This window comes from Salminus brasiliensis, chromosome 24 (genome assembly GCF_030463535.1).
Source record: "Salminus brasiliensis chromosome 24, fSalBra1.hap2, whole genome shotgun sequence".
In the NCBI taxonomy this organism is placed as follows: domain Eukaryota; kingdom Metazoa; phylum Chordata; class Actinopteri; order Characiformes; family Bryconidae; genus Salminus; species Salminus brasiliensis.
The window spans coordinates 18,794,240-18,813,603 of NC_132901.1; the positions used below are offsets into that span (position 1 = coordinate 18,794,240).

The window sequence follows — 19,364 nt, forward strand, 5'->3', positions numbered from 1 at the left end:
GTGGTCTGATGACTTGAGTCTGTTACTGGCAGCGCTGATGCGGGACCCCCTGACTATCTGCGTGTCCACTGCTCTGCTGTCCCACTTCACCCCCTCCAGCCCACTTCACATTGCTAAGGAGCCTCGAGGGTCAGTTGTCATGGCAGCCAGCAAGCGGCGCGTGAGCGTTCGTCGGAGCTCGAGTTCCCAGTCCGCTGATGGATGGACATTAGGAGTCAATTCGCTGAACCGATTCGTTCGATTCTTTATTTTTTAAACTACTTGCTCCGTGAAATGATTCAAAAGATTCTAAAGAATCGAATCGAAACCAGCTTAAGCAAATGTAACTAAGCAGAGTATAGGTTGATTCATTCCAGCCACCGGTTTAACTCATTAAACCCTAAAGACCTGTAATTGGGACCATGCATTAAATTACATGAGCTGCTTAAACAAATAATTACTAATCATACAATCTAATTTCTAAAAAAGAGATCTATGTGGTATTTAATAATAGTATTTTAGTATTTGTTATTTTAAATAGAGTAATTTTAAAGTTTAAAGTAAAAAAAAAAGTTACATTATTTTATAATATATATTACTTAATTATTTTATTAATATTTTGGGACTATAATTTCTGCATAAATGTTAAATGCTAAATAATGAAACAAACCTTTTGTATAGAAACCCCTCTGATTCATTCAATTTCTGTGAGTCGACTCGCTCGGCTCGTATGAACGATTCGTTGACGAATTCCCGTCACTATTCCGTTAAACGGGAGAAACGGGGACGGTCCCGTAACGAGATAACACAGAAGACCACAGTTGGATAAGTAAGTTCTCATTTCAAGCCTTTATCATTAGTCAAACCGCTTTAACTTTTTGTAAATGTATTTTTAAGGCTTACGCTGAGTTTGTTTGGGTACTTTGTTATAAATCCCGGTTCGGTGTAGCTTAGCTACAGCTAACACACACAGACAGGGGGAGGCAGGGAGAGCTACTGCGAGAGACCCGCAGCGCTAGCTAGCTTTTATATCAGGGTTTTTGTAAAAACTCATATCATATTTGTTGCTTTTGGCGTCGTGTCTTGTTTGTTTTGCCTGCGGGTTTACGTGGTTAAAAGTCTCGGCTTTATCGCCTGTTGCTTCCCCGGGAGGAGAGCTCTGAAAAGCGGATTGGCTGCAGCCCTGCTGCTCGACGACGGTGTGGCCAAACAGGCTCGGCTCAGTTAAAGAAGAAGAAGGAGGAGAGGAAGCCTGTCTGAGTGTGAAATTCATCGATAAAAGTAGCCAGGCTGTATTTCGATCAATCAGGGAATAATGTGAGGTCTTCAGGCTGGAATAGGATGTTTGTAAGGACAGCAGCGGGACGTCAATAACAGGTTAGCCCGCAGCCTGGCTGCAGGTCTCTATACTGTAGGTAACGTTACACCCATCAGACCATTATAGCTAGACTCACAGTGCTGCTGCATGTGGACCAGAAACCACATTATTATCATTATTATTATTATTTATTATTATTATTTATTATATTATATTGGGACCATGCATTAAATTACATGAGCTGCTTAAACAAATAATTACTAATCATACAATCTAATATCTAAAAAAGAGATCTATGTGGTATTTAATAATAGTATTTAGTATTTGTTATTTTAAATAGAGTAATTTTAAAGTTTAAAGTAAAAAAAAAAGTTACATTATTTTATAATATATATTATTTAATTATTTTATTAATATTTTGGGACTATAATTTCTGCATAAATGTTAAATGCTAAATAATGAAACAAACCTTTTGTATAGAAACCCCTGTGATTCATTCAATTTCTGTGAGTCGACTCGCTCGGCTCGCAGCGGGACGTCAATAACAGGTTAGCCCGCAGCCTGGCTGCAGGTCTCTATACTGTAGGTAACGTTACACCCATCAGACCATTATAGCTAGACTCACAGTGCTACTGAATGTGGACCAGAAACCACATTGTTATTATTATTATTTATTCATTTTATTCTATTAATATGTGCTTATTGTGCATTTCAGCCAGGTATGGGTTGCCTCAATACAGCAGAAGTAATCCTGTCTGCAGAAATTCAGTATCTTAAGCATCCTCTAATGTATAAAGGCACTTTAAGGTGTATAGCATTGCTTTCACCTGAAACCTGTGTCTCTTCACATCTGACATTTTTCACGTTTATGCTTTTTTTCACATAATATGAATCTGACAGATGTTCTTTCATACTTTAAAAATGTGTTGGCTCCTGGACTGCTTTGCTGTTACTGACTAAATACTTATTTGACACTGACATATCAGCATAACAAAAGTTAACAACAAAACAAATATTACTTTTACTAATGAAAACTTTTTATTTTACAGTTAGTTTTCTTAAAATCTAAAAGCTGTTTAAACACATAATTTATATTTTTCACTTATACATAATTGTCTTTTGTAAAATCACATTTCAGTAAACAGTGTTTTCTTGTAATTTAATATGATGTTCCAGAGAATAAAGTACTGGGAAAGTATTGTAAAAGTACATGAATACACACATTGGGGAAAGTACTAACAGACGTTTAAAAATATTTGCTACTTTTAACAGAATATGATAACATCAAAATATCAAAAATCAAGGGCATGATTATGTCGATTACAGGTTCTGAATGCTGGTTTTGAGTCATTTCCAATTAATTGCTCCATTAAATTACTAAAACATTCATTTCAAAATTTGGACACTCAGATATTTGTTGTGGTAAAATCTGCAAAAACCTAGCTTGACTCTGTTTTGAGACTTCTTCACCCACCCATGAGCCAGGTGCCAGGTGGCAAAGTCAATTAGGCTGAGACTGACCATAGGCAAATGACAATCCTTCAATAAGAGCATTAGTCCAATACAAAGGGCAACAACAGCCCTGCATAAACCCTTGGACATCAAGAGTTACTGCTGTCATTTACATTGTTACTTTATTTTTATTTATTACTAATTAATAACATTACTAATAATGTAATGAAGTATGTTTACAATATATTGACATTCTGCATCAGCGGGATTTGAACCTGCACACACCTTTTTTAATGGCTGTGTCCAATGGCTGTGTTTTAAACAGCACACTGTGTACTATAGACTGTATACTGTACCAGTGTCTAAAAACCTAAAAGTTACTAGAGCATTTCTGTTGGTTCATTTATTATGAAGTGTAGAATATGTGTGGACGTCCTGTAAGGTGAGGATATGGAGCTTTTTCGTTCTCCTACATCTTTGTTTTTTTAATTATTATTATTTCAATACAAAATAAAGTAAAATATAATTAAACCAACAATATAACAATATAATAGCAGAATATTAATAACACTCTTCTCTGTTGTGCTCTTTAAACATCCACTTTCATTTGTTGTCTTGAAATCAAAAGGCATATCATACAATTTTGTTCCATTTGATACATTTGTAAAGAAAGTAGGCAAATGAAAAGTAGAATATTAAAAAAGAAATTGTGAAAAAAACAAAATGAACCAAAAAATAGGAAAATTGGTGAGTTTTCCATCCACCAAGTTTTTGTTACTTTTAAAATGCCCAAAAAATATCCTGATTGGGAAAAGTTCCCAGTCAGTTGTGAAATTTCATTATTACCCCTAACATTTGGAAGCCTGGCTTCTTTGAGTAATGTAACTGAAGTACAAAAACCTCGAATAAGCGCTTAAGTTCAGCAAGAAGTACATATACTTTGTTCCACCACTGATGAAGATCTCTTTCCTTGCACACTGGAATATTTGGCTCGGGTTGTAAATCCCATGAAAACTGGGAATCACAGTAGCTATTTTGAACAGAGCCAGTGACAAAAAAGATAAAAAGTAAGATTAAAAGTTTGGAATCAGAAATTTCCACAGAATTGGTTTAAATAAGCTACAGTTTACAACAGACTTTTGTGTTGATTAGTGCAGTTTATAAGGAACAACAGGATTGCTATTTTCCAGCCTTGCCTTTTCTCCTATAAGCTATGATATCAGACATCACGGATGCCTGGAGTGCTTTCGTCCATCAGACACAGTTCAGAAAGGTGATGGGTTCACTTAACTGTGAGAGTAGTGAAGCTGGGTTAAGATCTGGCCACAAATCTCATATGGGATGTGAAACTAACTGTTAAGTGTGAATGATAATCTAGGAGAATATTTAAGGTTGTGTTGATACCTAGCCTACATTCGATTAAAACGAACCCTGGTGCGATTGCTCTGTTAGTGCGGTTCATTAGAGTAAGTGTGAACACTCCCTTTCAAACTCCAAATGCAGAGTTGTGAACACTCACTAACATCACAGAGTCCACTGCTGTCCATCACGAGTGAGTCTCCGTGAAGACCTGCCCACGTTTCTGTGCTTTAACTTCGTCTGTATGACTCTTTAGATTAGCAAGGCTGTGTGCCAAACCTCACACAACCACACTACTACACAGTGTTTCACAACTAGGCACCATTAGAACTGCATTCATTAGTATAGTCGCCTCAGGAAAGTAAAGACGTGCAACTTGGGATGCAGCCACAGAAGCGTTAAATTTTACAGCTTTAATGTACTTCGTTCCGTGAACTAATTAGCATGTGTACATCATCAGTAATGTGGTTTAATACCAATGTGAAGCTGTCCAGATTCAATAAGACAGGTGTATGGGTCCAGGGGTCAGATTTAAAGTTTTTTTTTGCTAGTTATGGCATGGATCACGCAGGGCTCGCAGACACACACACCTTATGCAGACCTCTACTTGCAACCCTTGCGTTTTCCCCTTTTGCTTTGATTGCAAATATGTCAGTGTGAACGCAAAGCAAACCACAACCAAAATCTAGCAATGGATCTGGATTTTCTTGCTTGGTCCAGACCAAGGGAATGAAGCTTTGAGCATAAACACACCCTAAGTGAAGTCATGTCAGCTACCAAACAAATGACAGTTGCTCATAGTTTGCTTGTAATTAATGATTTATTTACAGTATTTATTTATTTTATTTTTTTCCAGGTGTCAGTGAGGATTGAAGACTGGAAAAAGATGATTGAGTCAATTGGTGAGTCTTCAATTGCTGACAGCTGCTTTGCTTTGATTAATGAGTATCTTTTCTTTTTATAACTGATACCAAAGTATGCCAGGACCACTGGATGTGGTTTAAATGGGCTGAGAAATGTTTTTCAGCCATAACATTATTCCCACTGGGAGGTGCAGTGAAAAACATTTTACACATTATCTTCATCTACAGTGGAATCTGTCAAGGGGTGGACATATGTGGCATCAAGTGAACAGTCAGTTCTTGAAATGTTAAAAGCAGGACAAATAGGCAAGCATAAGGATCTCAGCCACTTTGACAAGAACCAAATCGCGATGGCTAGACGTCTGGGTCTGAACATCTCAGGCAGGCTCTGTGGGGTTTTACTGGTATGCAAAAATAATCAGAGAAAAGATAACCAATGAACCAGCGACAGGGTCATGGGCACCTAAGGCTCATTGATAAGATCCATGTCGGATACAGGCTCCACCTCACAACGTACAGGCCTTAAAGGAGCTGCTGATAACGTCTTGGTGCCAGATACCGCAGGAAGCCTTTAGTGGTCTCGTAGAGTCCATGCCTCGAGTGGTCAGATAAGTTATGGCAGCTCAAGGGGGGTCTTCTCAATATTCAGACCACAAACCTGTCTTTGTTGACCGACTCCATCTGGTAATATGATCAACACTGTCTCAATGTACAGCTCTGGAGGAAGCTTGCATTATTTGTTAGCTACATTAGCCTCATAGCCTCAGTGTCAAAACGAAGAAGCAAGTTTAGTATCACACATTTCTCAGCTGACATTTGGAGTAGGAGATACTATGAAAATTAGGGGTCTCAAATGGGTTTGCTGGAGTTCCTCTTTTGACAGTCAGGAAAGATTAGCTCTGACTGAAGCTTTCCAGATTTCCAAGATTTGGAGGTGGCTGTCACATGCCACTGATGGATTGGTGTCCTGCTGGGTCGAAGCAAGTCCTTTGATCTGTGAAAATTACACAGACAATAGGCTTCTTTTATAAAACCCAATGTACTTGGTTCTAATTATGTTCGTTTTCAGCATTTGTGTACAGTCCTTTAGGAAATCACTGTGACCAATTATGGTCTTGAAATAAGGGTCTATAAATTGAGCTTGGCTTGGATAAACAGTACTATCCTACTAAAAAGCGTGGAGGTTCTATAAACTTCACTCTCAAAAACAAAAATGTTTCTTTGACAAACTATCCATTGTAAGGGTTTTTAGGGAAACAAAAGTGATTTACAATGAGATAGCTCCAGAGAGGCTCCAGAGTTAGGCTCCACGTACAATTAGGTAGGTGCACATATTTGTCACTGTACAGTGTACACTGTACAGCGAAATGTGTCCTCCGCATTTAACCCATCTGGTAGTGAACACACACACACACACACACATGTGTTAGGGGCAGTGAGTACACACACACACCCAGAGCGGTGGGCAGCCAACTCCAGCGCCCGGGGAGCAGAGAGGGTAAAGGGCCTTGCTCAAGGGCCCAACAGTGGCAGCTTGCCGAGCCCGGGAATCGAACCCACAACCCTGTTATCGATATCCCGGCGCTCTAACCGCTGAGCCACCACGATAAGATAGGATAATCCTTTATTATTCCCACAGTGGGAAAATTCTCAAAATTTCAGGACAGGGCTAGTCCGGGATTTAAAGGGGAACAGACTGTTCATGTAACAGATTAGAAACCTCCAAGGTGGGAATTATGTTTCTTTTTATAATTTGTATAACAGGCTTTCTGAAAACCCCCACCATGCTGATGAAGAGCCAAGCCAGCCTAGCTAGCTTGCTTATTATCACAGGGCGTGTTTTACCTGGATGGCCAGCACCCTGACCACCAAGTCCAGCTTAGACCATAAAGATCCAATTTATTTGTATAGCACTTTTTACAACTGGCGTGGTCACAAAGCAGCTTTACTGAATCAAAGACCACTGTTGAGCAAGCCAATGCTGTAGTAGCAAGAAACCAGGACTTACAAGAGGAAACCCATCCTCCTCTGGTTAGAACTATTCATAAATTGTTGAGATAAGTCACCGTACCACCACAGAGGACTGTTGTTCTGCTCAGGTGTTCTACAAAAGATGGTCTTGAGCTGGATTCTTTGCCAGGGTGATTACATTGACCACACAAGATATGGCAATGATGCCACCAGGCTTTGAGGAAAGCCAGTCAGAAGTCCACTGGCAATGTTGCGTAGTCCATAATGCACATTATTTACGCTTACATTTAAGGCATTTCTCAGACGCTCTTATCCAGAGCGACTTACAAAAGTGCTTCACTGTTTACATATCCGAAAATATCCTTGCTAGTTTGTAGAGACTAGGATCCAAAAGATACCTCTAAGCTTAGAGATCACAATACTCCACACTACACTTCGCCCAAGTACTCTTGGAAGAGATGGGTTTTCAGTCAGTGTTGGAAGACAGCAAGCGACACAGTTTTTGGGGAAGTTCGTTCCACCACTTCGGTGCCATTATGATAACAGTCCAGATGTGCAGTGTTGTCAGAATACTGCAGTAGAGAGTGCATTAACACAGTCTACTCCAGTACTGCTTTTATAAATGCATCATTTTTCAAAGCTGTAAGTTGGTATCCAATGACTTGTTTCCTCAAAAGCACCCCACCCAACCCCCCCCTCCTCAAAAGCTCTGGAGGTTTATTGCTTATCTTTGCACCATTCAAGGACACTGGACTTTGTGCCATTGCAGATTATCCACTGGATGTCTAAAAGTTCTCAGATGTCACAAACAAAAAATACAAACTGGACAACTGAAAAATTCACAGCGTTCTAAAACTTTTGACTGGTTCAGATCATTTGGAGCAGACAGAATGCACACCGATGCCTCAAACTAGAACCAGTTGATGTAGTTTTTTGATTGCGACATAATTGATCTCAACAGCCACGGAAGGAGGCCTCACACAAAGGCTGTGTTAGTATCCAGCAGGACCACGGCACAAAATCTCTCGGATTAATGTCCGGGAGGTCTTCCTGTCAAACAGCGTTATATCAGAATTGTTTATTTAAACAGTTTGAGCCGACAAAAGCAGAGATCACAGAATTCCAAGTTGGTTCGGACTCTGCGAGCATGAGCATCCTCTGAGATTACAGAGAGAGCTGTTGTTTGTTATTGAATTTCCTGTCAGTGCTTTGTGAGGAGGCGCTGTTTGAGACCACTGTTAAAGAGCTGTGCTCACTCTCACACAAACACACACACACACACACACACTTGGGTTTAGTCACGCTCCATGAGCACAGAAATGACCTCCGCTGGTCCAAACTTGCCTGCAGAGCTTCACTCATTGCACCTGGACATCAGAGTCAATACTGAGGACTTAAGCCCCTATGCGTCTGTTATTGTAACTCGTGTCCCATGTATTGTGAGTACCTGTGCAGTATGTAATACGGTCATTTTATGAAAGGAAAGAACTTTATTACTATATTTGGTTGCCTTTCTGTGTCTTGCAATAACTGTATCAAGCAGATCTGCATTCTTCTTCTGGGAGGCTTCTCCAGGCTTTTCCAGCAGCTTCTTTTAGTTGTTTGTTTGTTTTGGGGGGGGGGTTCTTCCCTCAGTCTTCTCTCCAGGAGATGAAATGCATGCTCAATTGAGTTTGTTTGTTTTAGGGGTTTCACCCTTTCAGACTCCTATCTAGAAGGTGAAATGCATGCTCGGTTGAGTTAAGGTCTGGTGATTCTCTTGGCCAGTCTTAGGTCCTATTCGGACAGGATAGTTTTACATGGAGAGACGGAGTAATGTATTTTTACTGCAGGACGCCTGTAAAATTGATATGAAATAAGAATAACATTTGCGCACTGCTGTCACCGTCCAAAATAAAATGTGCATAATACATAATAACCATCTTATAACCCACTTCATAATGACATAATCTGTATAAGCTGTGGACGTAGTGCAACTAGGCCATCTCATCCTGCGTTATTTTAAACCTATCATGTTAATAATTTTTAAACCGTCAGTCTGACAACAAATGCTCTGAATCAGGAGAGAGAAACTGGTTAGCTTTAGCTCAGGTTTTGGATCCATTGAAGTTGAGCGACTTAGTCTGTAGAAATGATTGACATGGTGCATTTGGACCACTTAGAAACTCTGGAAATACTTACATTAACCCTCCTCCCTATGGAAAAATAATCCTGAAGGCTTTAAATGTTCCAATTTTCCTCTGGTGAAGTTCTTTGTTGTGTTGGTAGTGTTATTTGGGTCATTGTCTTGCTGCATGATCAAGTTCCTCCTGATTTCATAGAAATGCATACAGTGTAAACTGGCTCATGTAGGCCTTATAATCTTATTAGTTTTATAATCAATAGAGGTTAGTCAGCCAATTTCAGAAGCAGCCATGCAAGCCCAAGCCTTGACACTACCACCTCCAGGCTTGACAGATGACATGTAAATAGCAGGTTACGGGAAATAAATACTTACAGTGTATAGCAAAAGCAAAAAAATGGCCTTGCGGTTCCATGCATTCAGGCCTGTGCCACCACCTTTGCCTAATTGTGGAGAATGTAATAAAGGCCAGATGACCTTCTTTCCATCTCTGATGACCAGTGCTTGTTTTGATCACCTCTGAACTGCATCCATCTGCATTCATCTTCATAAGGATGGGTTTATACAATGGATTTCTGCTAAAATCTCCTACTCTATGTAGTTCTGGAGGGACTGTTTATGCTGAAACAGTCTATGAGGTCCACTTCAGTGAGTCAGATCAGTTGACTCAGCTGGCCCATCTGTTCTGATCCCACAGAAGAGCCACTGTAGCACAAATGTCTGAAAAGTTAAAGCTGCCTATGAGAAAAAGAGTCGAAACACCCAGTAAATCCCAGCTTGCTGTGCTTGGCGCTACATACTCACAGACCAGTCAAAGTGCCCATGCTGACCATTGTCCAAACGAGAAAAACGCCTACAATGGGCATGTGAGCATCAAAGCTGGAGCATGAAGCAGAGGAAGAAGATGGCCTAGTTTGACATCATGTGGAAGGGTGCAAGTGCACTGTCCAGGCTGTGGCACTGGGATGCTTTGGGCAATGATCTGCTGGGAAACTTAGGATCCTGACATTCCTATGAGTATTACTTTGACACATAGCAGTGGCAGTGGCGTCGACCTGCAGGGTAGTGTCAGGGTAGGGTACTGTCACACTTTTGAGATGTCCAATTGAGCGTCTGTGAGACCTACTGAACAAACAAGTCAGATGGAGCCCCCAGCTCGCAACAAAGGGCCTTGAGGGATCTGCAGACGGGTCACACAGGTGAACCTACACAATATTAGGGAGGTGGTATCTGTAAGCAAGCCTAAACTTTACCCTCATAAACTTGGTTTTAAAAAACACTAGGATTTGGTGTTGGCTGGTGTTGTGGTTCATTTTTTTCTCATTCTTCTCCTCAGCTTTAGAGACGTAGAGATGTTTAAGAATGTGTTATAAGATGAACTCTGTTGGGCAGTGGTAGCAAGAGCGATAGCCCTCTCTTCTCTCTCTCTTTCTCTCTCTCTCTCGCGCTCTCTCTCTCTCCCATCATCAATCATTCACTTCATTCTCAGCAGAAACGGGGTGGGTAGTGTTACCCAGAAGGCATTTCAGATTCTATTACCCAGTCTGGAACAGAGCGTCCAGCAACTAGCGCACAAAAAAAAGCAAAACAATGACTGGACATGGTTTTATGGTCCTCTTAAAATTGTTACTGCTGGTGGTGTTGTAAATAAAGTGTGAGTAATGTGAATATATGTCACATGCATAGTTATACAGGGTACAACTAGCAGCAAAATGCTTTTATAACTGCCCGTTCACATGAAACAATAAGATATAATATTATACTGTATAAGATATATATGTAACATTATTATTAAGAGTATATCAAATACAAGGATAGAGCAAATATGCCAAATAACCAAATAAAAACAAATATGTATAAAAAGTATAAAATGTATAAAATATGAAAGAATGTAATAACAATATATACACTTAATTTACATAATAAGGAAATTGAGATTTAACACGTCACGACTGCTCTGATCCAGTTCCAGTATTTGTGTTTTTTAGTTTATATGTAAATGTATAAAAGAGAAAACCAGGATATATCATTAACCCACCTCAACATGGCTTTTTAGTAGAAAATGTCCTTTGTCTATATAAATACCCTCTATTTACTACTGACAGTGATGAGTGATGAGTGTTGAATACGCAAAAAAAATGTATGCCTTAAGGTTTGATAAATTGTTGTGTTTTCTGACATTAACTAAAGCACCCATATTTTAAGAATGTGCTAAGTCCATTTTTTGTGTGGAGAAAAAGTGTTAGCCAAAGCAGTCAACGCGGCTGCATAGAAACCCCATTGCCAGACTAGTGCTTCGATGGTGCAGAGCAAAGCAGATGCACCAGTGTATAATCTCCCACAACAATATAGGCCCCTTGCGCAGGCTACGGTGTAAATTTTACAACCTGCACTTTACTAACAGTGTAAGTATGATGCACTGTGTAGAAATGAAAATAAATAAATAAATAAAAATGTGAACTATATGAAACATAGATTTAAACATTTAAGTGTACACAAATAAATATGAATATTAAATATGAGTAAACATAATGTACATTTATTAAAAACATAATGAAAATGTCCTATTTAAAAAAAAAAAAAATACTGCTATTTGTTTAGTCTATGTGTTTAGTTTGTTTTTTATTAAATCAGCTTACAACAGAAAACCAGGACTTCTGTTATGATGAAAAAAATAATAATCTGTAATCAAGGGGCAGCTGTAATGTGTATACACTTAAAATACCTTACTTTTTCAGTGTATGGTATTAGAGACTGAAATGCCTGCAATTCCTGATTTGTCATGTAAGTGCTGTATCTCTGAAGTAAGTGTGTGTGATGCTCCACAGATACCCAGCGCTGTCTGCAGGCAGTGGAGCGTCTGCAGGCTCGTCTGAAGGAGAAGGGGGGTGACGTTCCCTCTGATGAGAAACTAAGCCTGCTCAAATCTGTCCTACAGAGTCCTCTGTTCCACCAGATCCTCGCCCTGCAGAAATCTGTACAGCACCTGAAGGAACAGGTAATGAAACTACATTACCCACGATCCACCTCAGCATGTCTTTAGCCCTGCGCTCAATAGACATGTCCTTCAGCTGTTCTTCTATTAAACAGGCTAGACTCTGGGCCTAACTGATGTAATTTGAGCAATCCTGTGTTATTTTAACCAAAGGCAGTGCCGAACCTGGTAGTAACTCAAGTTATGAAAAAATTCATATTCTGAATGATCAGGACGACATTCATAAAAGTCTCCTGGGAAAGATATTCATAGTTTTAGCTTAACTTTAACTTCAAAGTTTCATTTTCTCCTTAAAAATAGAAAAAAAAATAGTTTTTTGCTTAACTTTTTAAAGTTTTTTTTTTTTTTACTTTTTGTCTCTTTTTTTGCTTTTCTCTTTACATTTATTGAACTTTTTCTTTTCTTCTTAAAATTAAATTGAAAGGTTTTCTTTTACCTTTTGTCTTGTTACTTTTGCATACCTTATTTCAGAACTTTTTTTCTTTTCATATCTTCTTAAGAACAGTTTTTTTTGCTTAACTATTTTGCTTAACTTTACTCTTAAAACGTTTCCTTATCTTTATCCTTTTTATATCTTCTTATGAACTCTGTTTTTGACTTTCCGAAAAAGACAAAAGCTAAGACCAGTTGGTATTCTTGAAAGAATTATGTAGCAAATGTTTTCTTAACCTTCTACTGGCCTCATACATGCCTTAAACTATAATTCAGTAGTCAAGTACGTAAACCTTTAAAATGATCCGTTTTAATAGCTGAATTACTAGATGTTTAATGTGAATATGTATTTTAACAGTAATAAAAGTGAAGATTCTTCTTATGTAACACATATTTGTGAGTAGGAACATGCCTGCCATAATCTAAAATCCTATAAATATTATCTCTATCTTGTTTATGTGTCCAAGACAAGCCTCCACAACCCTCCACCACTCTGTCTCCTCACTTTTAACCCTCATCTATAATCCTTGGCTCAATTTATCAGAGGGGGGCCTGGCCTGGGGAAGTTCTCCTGAGTTCTCTCCTCTCACTTTAGTCCTCTCCCAAATCATAATAAGCTGATGGTATGGTCCGAACTAGCAAAACTGCTGTTAGTAATAGAGAACTAGCAGTTTTCTCCAGGATCAGTTCTAGTTCTTGTTTGCTAAAAGATTTTTCTTAGGAAAGCTTTTGAGAATCCAGCCGGGGCTGTAAAAAAACAACAACAACTAATAACTTAAAACAAGAAAGAAAGAAATCCCAAAATGAACCAGTATATTTTTCAACCCGCTGTGGAAAAGAGGATGAAACTGATGGCTTCCTTTTCGCCGGCTTGTTAATAATCAATTTAAATAGCAGTCTAGTCTCATTTACTTAATTGAGTCATTACTCCTTCATGAAAGGCAGCAATTAGTACATTACATAATACGTTCAAAGAATCTATTTTCTGCAGCTAAAGCTGTGGAAATCTGTACTGAACCATAAACATGCACACAACCCACAGCTGACAAGGAATCCAGTACCCATAATGTAGCGCAAAGTTCTCCCCCACGTGACCCACGGGTTTTCTACTTCACTGACTGTGCCATTTGGCCGTGGTGAGCTATGTAGCGTCACTCATTTGCTCAGTATAAGGCCTCGAGCTACAGAAACAAGTGTTTCAGTCCTGTAGCGTTTGGAGAACTGAGTTATGACTCACTGATCTGACTTTGTGAACCTTTAATCATCCTTACCCACGTCAGCTGCTCGTTCATCCGCTAAAACCACGGTTAGCAAGTCAGAGGTTACATCAGTCAGCATTCCTACGGCAAGAGAGCAGATTTAGGGTCTGTATTTGCATCTTGCGTAATGAATTTTGGCACAGTGCAGTTCATTAAGTAAGCAGACTTAGTTTGTGCTGCTCAGTGGCAGTTGTTCATTTTTACCCGTCAAGAGAAATCCACGTTTTGGCCTTGAGAAGCTCAACAGTTGTTGGATGAACACTTGAATGGTCATTTGAATCATTGCCCCGCTTTAAATAAAAAGGTAAAGTGCCGTCTAGTGAGTTTTAATCCCTGAAGTAGATTCTTTCTTTCTTGCACCGAAGGGAGAACCAGGAGACGGCTGCGGTGTTAAGTTTATTTCAAGGCGATCAAAGTTAAATCTTAGCTCTTGTCCAAAAAAAAGTATCTGGACACGCAGTTTTTATAGCCCGTTCCCCCCCCCCATTCCCAAGAGGGTAAACTTATACACATATACATGTTAACATACACACTCTTATACACAAACACTGATATCCAGCACCCCTTAAACCTTATTCAGATGATTTAGTCATTAATACTAAAGTGAAAACTATTGTAAAGCCGTTTAGCTGTGGAGTGCCACAGGGTTCTATTTTAGGGCCTATAGTGTATATGCTTAGCTATAGAGTTTAGAGCGTTTAATTGGTTAATGCAGTAGGTGCGATCCTGCTTTAGCTATACACGAACCGATCACTTTATTAGGAACGGCTGAACACCTTCTCATCCATGCAGTTCTTCTAATCCTTTCACTCAGCCAATTGTGTGGCAGCAATGCAGTGTGTAAAGGAAGATACAGGTCAGCAGCTTCAGGTAATGTTCACATTAACCTTCAGAACAGGTGGAAATATGTGATGTCAGTGATTGATTGGTTCTGAATGCTAGACTCGCTGGTTTGAGTATTTCGTAAACCACTGATCTCCTTAAATTCTCAGAACAGCAGTCTCTGAGTTGTTCAGAATGAGGTAATACAGGGAACATCCAGTGAGCAGCAGGTCTGCAGATGGAAACGCCTTGTTGACAAGAGAGGTCAGAGTGGTTGTTGGAGCTGACAGGAAGGCTCCAGTAACTCAGTAACTGTTTTGAAGGTGTATCGAGAATGGCATTGAGTGCCAGTGGAACCCCGCAGACCATTGATACCAGAGGGTTACGGCGACTCCCCCGAGTGCTACAGAGCAATCGACGCTCCACTGTGAACCAGTTCACCTCTATAATGTACACCTTCTATCATCTAATACAGCTCATGCCACAACATCTCGCTAGCGTCCTCCAAGCCAGGAGTGGTTCTTCCCACTGTTAGGTGACCTTTAGTGAACTCTCTTGTGCCTGAACTAATGATGACCAAGTCACCACTGTCCTGTTGTTTGTGGGTGGGCTGATCCTGAATCAGCACCGTAATGTGGTGAATGAGCGCTTGGAGTGAAGAGGGTTGATTTTACTGCACTGTGGTTTTTGAAGCTTGTCGAGCATCTGGGTTCGACCTGAGACTGAGAGTGTGTGTTGAAACTATGTGAGCTATGTCGGGGGAGGCTGGGATGGTGCAGGAATGGAGATTATCAAACGCCAGCGGTCTCCCTCTCTCCTCTGTCTCTCTCTCTCCTCTCTCTCTCTCTCTCTCTCTCTCATTTTTCTCTTCTCTCTTATTTGTTCTCTCTTCATCTGTTTTTCTTTTTTTCTTTCTCCTCACCCCTCTCTCTCTTTCATTTTCCCACCTTTTCATTGCTTCACATCTCTCTCACCTGTCTCCTTTCTCTCTCTCTTTCTCTTGTTTTCTCCTCTTAATTTCCTCATTCTCTCTTATTGATGTCTCCTCTTTCTCACCATTCTCTTCCAATTCCTTTTTTCTCTTTCACCATTTCACCTCTCTCCCTTATTTCTCTCTCTCTCTCTCTCTCTCTCTCTCTCACACACACTTGTTTCTTTTCCTCTCTCTCCCCTCTCCTCTGTTTTCTTTTTTCTTTCATATTTTTACTTCTCTCTCTCTCTCTCTCTCTCTCTCTCTTTCATTATTTCACTTCATTATTTATCTTTCTGTCTCCCTTTTTTCTCTCTCTCTTTCATGTTCTTCTTCTCTTTCTCTTCATATTCCCACCTCTCTTTCTCTCTTTCTCCCCTTCATTTCCTCCTTCTCTCTTATTTGCTCTCTCTACCAGTCTCCCTTTGTCTTTGTCTTTTTTGTCTCCTCTCTCTCTCTCTTCCCCCCTCATTTACGTCTCTCTCGCTCCCTTTTTCACCTGTCTTTTCTTTTTTCTCTTTCATCGTTTCACTTCACTCTCTCCCTTATTTCTCTCTCTCTTGTTTATTTTCCTCTTTCTCCCCTCTCCTCTGTTCTCTTTTTTCTTTGTCCTTTATCCTTTTTTCCTTTCATATTTCCACTACACACACTCTCTCTCTCTCTGTCTCTCTCTCTCTCTCTCTCTCTCTCTCTCTCTCTGTCTCTGTCTCTCATTTTTCAGCTTTTTCACTCCTCCTTCTCTCCCCCATTTCTTTGTCTATCTCTCTCTCATTTTTCACCTCACTCTCTCTCTCATTTTTCTCCTGTCGTTCTTTGACTCTCTTACTCATTCTTATTCTCTCTCGCCCCTGCTCACTTGTATTCCTGTGCGCTGCTGTCTGTAATGTAACTAATGACTCATAAGGAAGCATAAAGGCCACTTTAGTCAGCCCTGATTGGCCAGTCAGTCACTGTAATAAATGTTAAATGGGGGAGTCTCTTCAGCTTACAGTCACGAAAGTTACAATTCCAGCGCATGGCTGAGACGGCTAAATTGAGACGTATGAACTGTTAAGGGGTTTCTTCGGCAGGCAGGAAGAGAGAGGAGAGAGGAGAGAGAGAGGCGGTCAGACACAGAGGCGATGGTTTGTCCGGAGGCGATTGGCACTCACGCTTCACCTGAACAAAAATTTCATCAGGGCCTTTATTTGTTTGCCCCGCAGTCTCTGCTGGACCCTGTTTGTTTACAGCAACCGGTGGGTCAGGCTTTGTCTTTGTCCCCCTGGCAACCAGGCTGGAGGGGAGGGGGTGGGGAGTGGTGAAGTGGGGCAGAAGCAATTTCTTAAATGTGCAAGAACCAAACTGGAACGCTAATCCTCTTAGCAGCACAGGCTAACGAACAACACGCACACTCAGTGCTAACGTAGCTTAGCGCATTGAGAAAGCTGCTCACACACGAGCCAAACACACACCGCTGCTCTTCTCCTGAATGGGCTAAGCTTGAGCTAAGCTACATTTACACTGGAGAGCACTTCACAGGGATTTACAGTGCACTAAACCAAACAAATGACACTGGAGTACATAATCATTTAACATCAGTGAACTCTTTATTGAAGCCTATATTTAGGTCAAGTGAGCTCTGTGATAAAATGGGACTTTTTAACCACATCTTATCCCTGGCCCTCACTTTACCCTGAAGCCTGGACCTAAACTTAACCCCACATCTGGTCCTATCCCTGACGCCAACTTTAATCTGAACCTAGAACCTAAACCTAACCCTGACGCAAACTTTAACCTGAACCTAGAACCTAAGCCTACATCTGATTCTAACCCCAACTTTAACCTGAACCCAAATCCTAAACCTAAGCCTACATCTGGTCCTAACCCTAACTGTAACCTGAACCCAAATCCTAAACTTAAGCCTAGATCTGGCCCTAACCCTAACTTTAACCTGAACCCAAATCCTAAACCTAAGCCTACATCTGGCCCTAACCCTAACTTTAACCTGAACCCAAATCCTAAACCTAAGCCTACATCTGGCCCTAACCCTAACTTTAACCTGAACCCAAATCCTAAACCTAAGCCTACATCTGACCCTAACCCTAACTTTAACCTGAACCCAAATCCTAAACTTAAGCCTAGATCTGGTCCTAACCCTAACTTTAACCTGAACCCAAATCCTAAACCTAAGCCTACATCTGACCCTAACCCTAACTTTAACCTGAACCCAAATCCTAAACCTAAGCCTACATCTGACCCTAACCCTAACTTTAACCTGAACCCAAAACCTAAACCTAACTTTACACCTGGTCCTATCCCTGGCCCTCACTTTAACCTGAACCCAAATCCTAAACCTAAGCCTACATCTGGTCCTAACCCTAACTTTAACCTAAACCCAGAATCTAAACCTAACCCGACACTTGGTCCCTCATACTCTGACTTTAAACTCAATCCAGAACCTAAACTTAATCTTAAACTGAACTTAACCAACACCCTGACGTTAATTTTAAACTGAATTTACACTTTAACAACTTTAATGCTAAACTTAGAACCTAAACCTTACTCTACACCTGGTCCTATCCCTGATGTTAGAGCCTAAACTTTAACTTTAAACCAGAACCTAAGCCAAACATTATACCTAGTCCTAACCCTAACTTCACCCTCAACCCAGAACTGAAACTTGCATGTCTTCGGTGAGCTGAATGAGAAATAATTCATATTCAGGCTGCTGCATGCTTTTATTACTGGCAATAACTGTGACTCTTACTGAGTGATATTATCTTTCTCAGATTGCTTCCTTCAGGCATTTCTTTTTAAACTCCACTTTTTTTGAGAGACATTTGCTGTAAATTGTGTTTTTTCACAGATGGTCTTATAAAACACACCGTACATCATGGACAAAGGTCATCCATGAAATAAACCCAGTTCTATAGAACATCCTGAACAGGCAGCTAATTTGTGGCTGAGGTCGTACGCATTACCGCAGGCAGTATGAAGTTGTGCACAGATGTTTTTGAGTCATATTCTGTCTTGATAATTGATGCAAAACACTTTGTACTTTATCAAGATCAAGTGTGTGGGGGGCGGGTAAATATGGAAGTTAATTAGGCAGTTGTGAGGTTTAATGAAGAACACGTGCAGCCATATGTCCCAGAGAGGAGAAATGATCCTGAAATTATCCAAACTAATGTGTTTTTCCCGGCTTCAGACCGACTATTTATATTCTCAGATCATGAATAAATAAAAAGACAATTAAAGCCACCCATGGATCAGGCGAGCATTCCATTTTATCTAAACATCTTCCTCCCACCTTTGTCTCTGTCTCTCTCTCTTTCTCTCTCTCTTTCTCTCTCTCTCTTTCTCAGGCTCCGTGTGTAAACTCAGATTTTAATGGAGGATATGTTGACTTGTCTCAGATTAACGGACAGGCCACACCAGAGGAGCATGAGCGCATCATTCGGGCCATGGCTCAGGTGACACACACACACACACACACACACACACACACACACGTAAAAAGAATGTATCTTAGATGAATATATATGTCAAAGATGTGTATATATATATATATAGATGTCAAATTATAATTATACATATACATTATACATATACACTTGCATATTTGCATCAGTCATTGTACTGAGGTGGGAAAATGAAAGAGAGAGAGGGGCGAGGAGAAAGAAAAAAAGAAAAACAGATGAAGAGAGAACAAATAAGAGAGAAGAGGAAAATGAGAGAGAGAGAGAGAGAGAGAGAGCGAGAGGAGAGAGAGAGAGCATGTTTATAATACAGCATACAGTGCACAGCACCTTCTATAGTATATATATATATATTCTACTCAGT

General features: G+C 40.1%; 1 protein-coding gene across 9 annotated transcripts in view; it reads left to right on the top strand.

The window, feature by feature from the left end:
* The first annotated feature begins 727 nt into the window (after nt 1-727).
* LOC140547132 (multiple PDZ domain protein) overlaps nt 728-19,364 on the top strand; it is a 75,757-nt gene continuing 57,120 nt past the window's right edge. For all 9 annotated transcript variants that reach the window (XM_072670687.1, XM_072670689.1, XM_072670691.1 and 6 more), the window contains exons 1-4: nt 728-808; nt 4,965-5,010; nt 11,893-12,062; nt 18,887-18,994. In XM_072670687.1, coding sequence (XP_072526788.1) covers nt 4,995-5,010; nt 11,893-12,062; nt 18,887-18,994 — 294 coding nt within the window. In that variant the 5' untranslated portion in view covers nt 728-808; nt 4,965-4,994. The remainder of the gene's footprint in view (nt 809-4,964; nt 5,011-11,892; nt 12,063-18,886; nt 18,995-19,364) is intronic.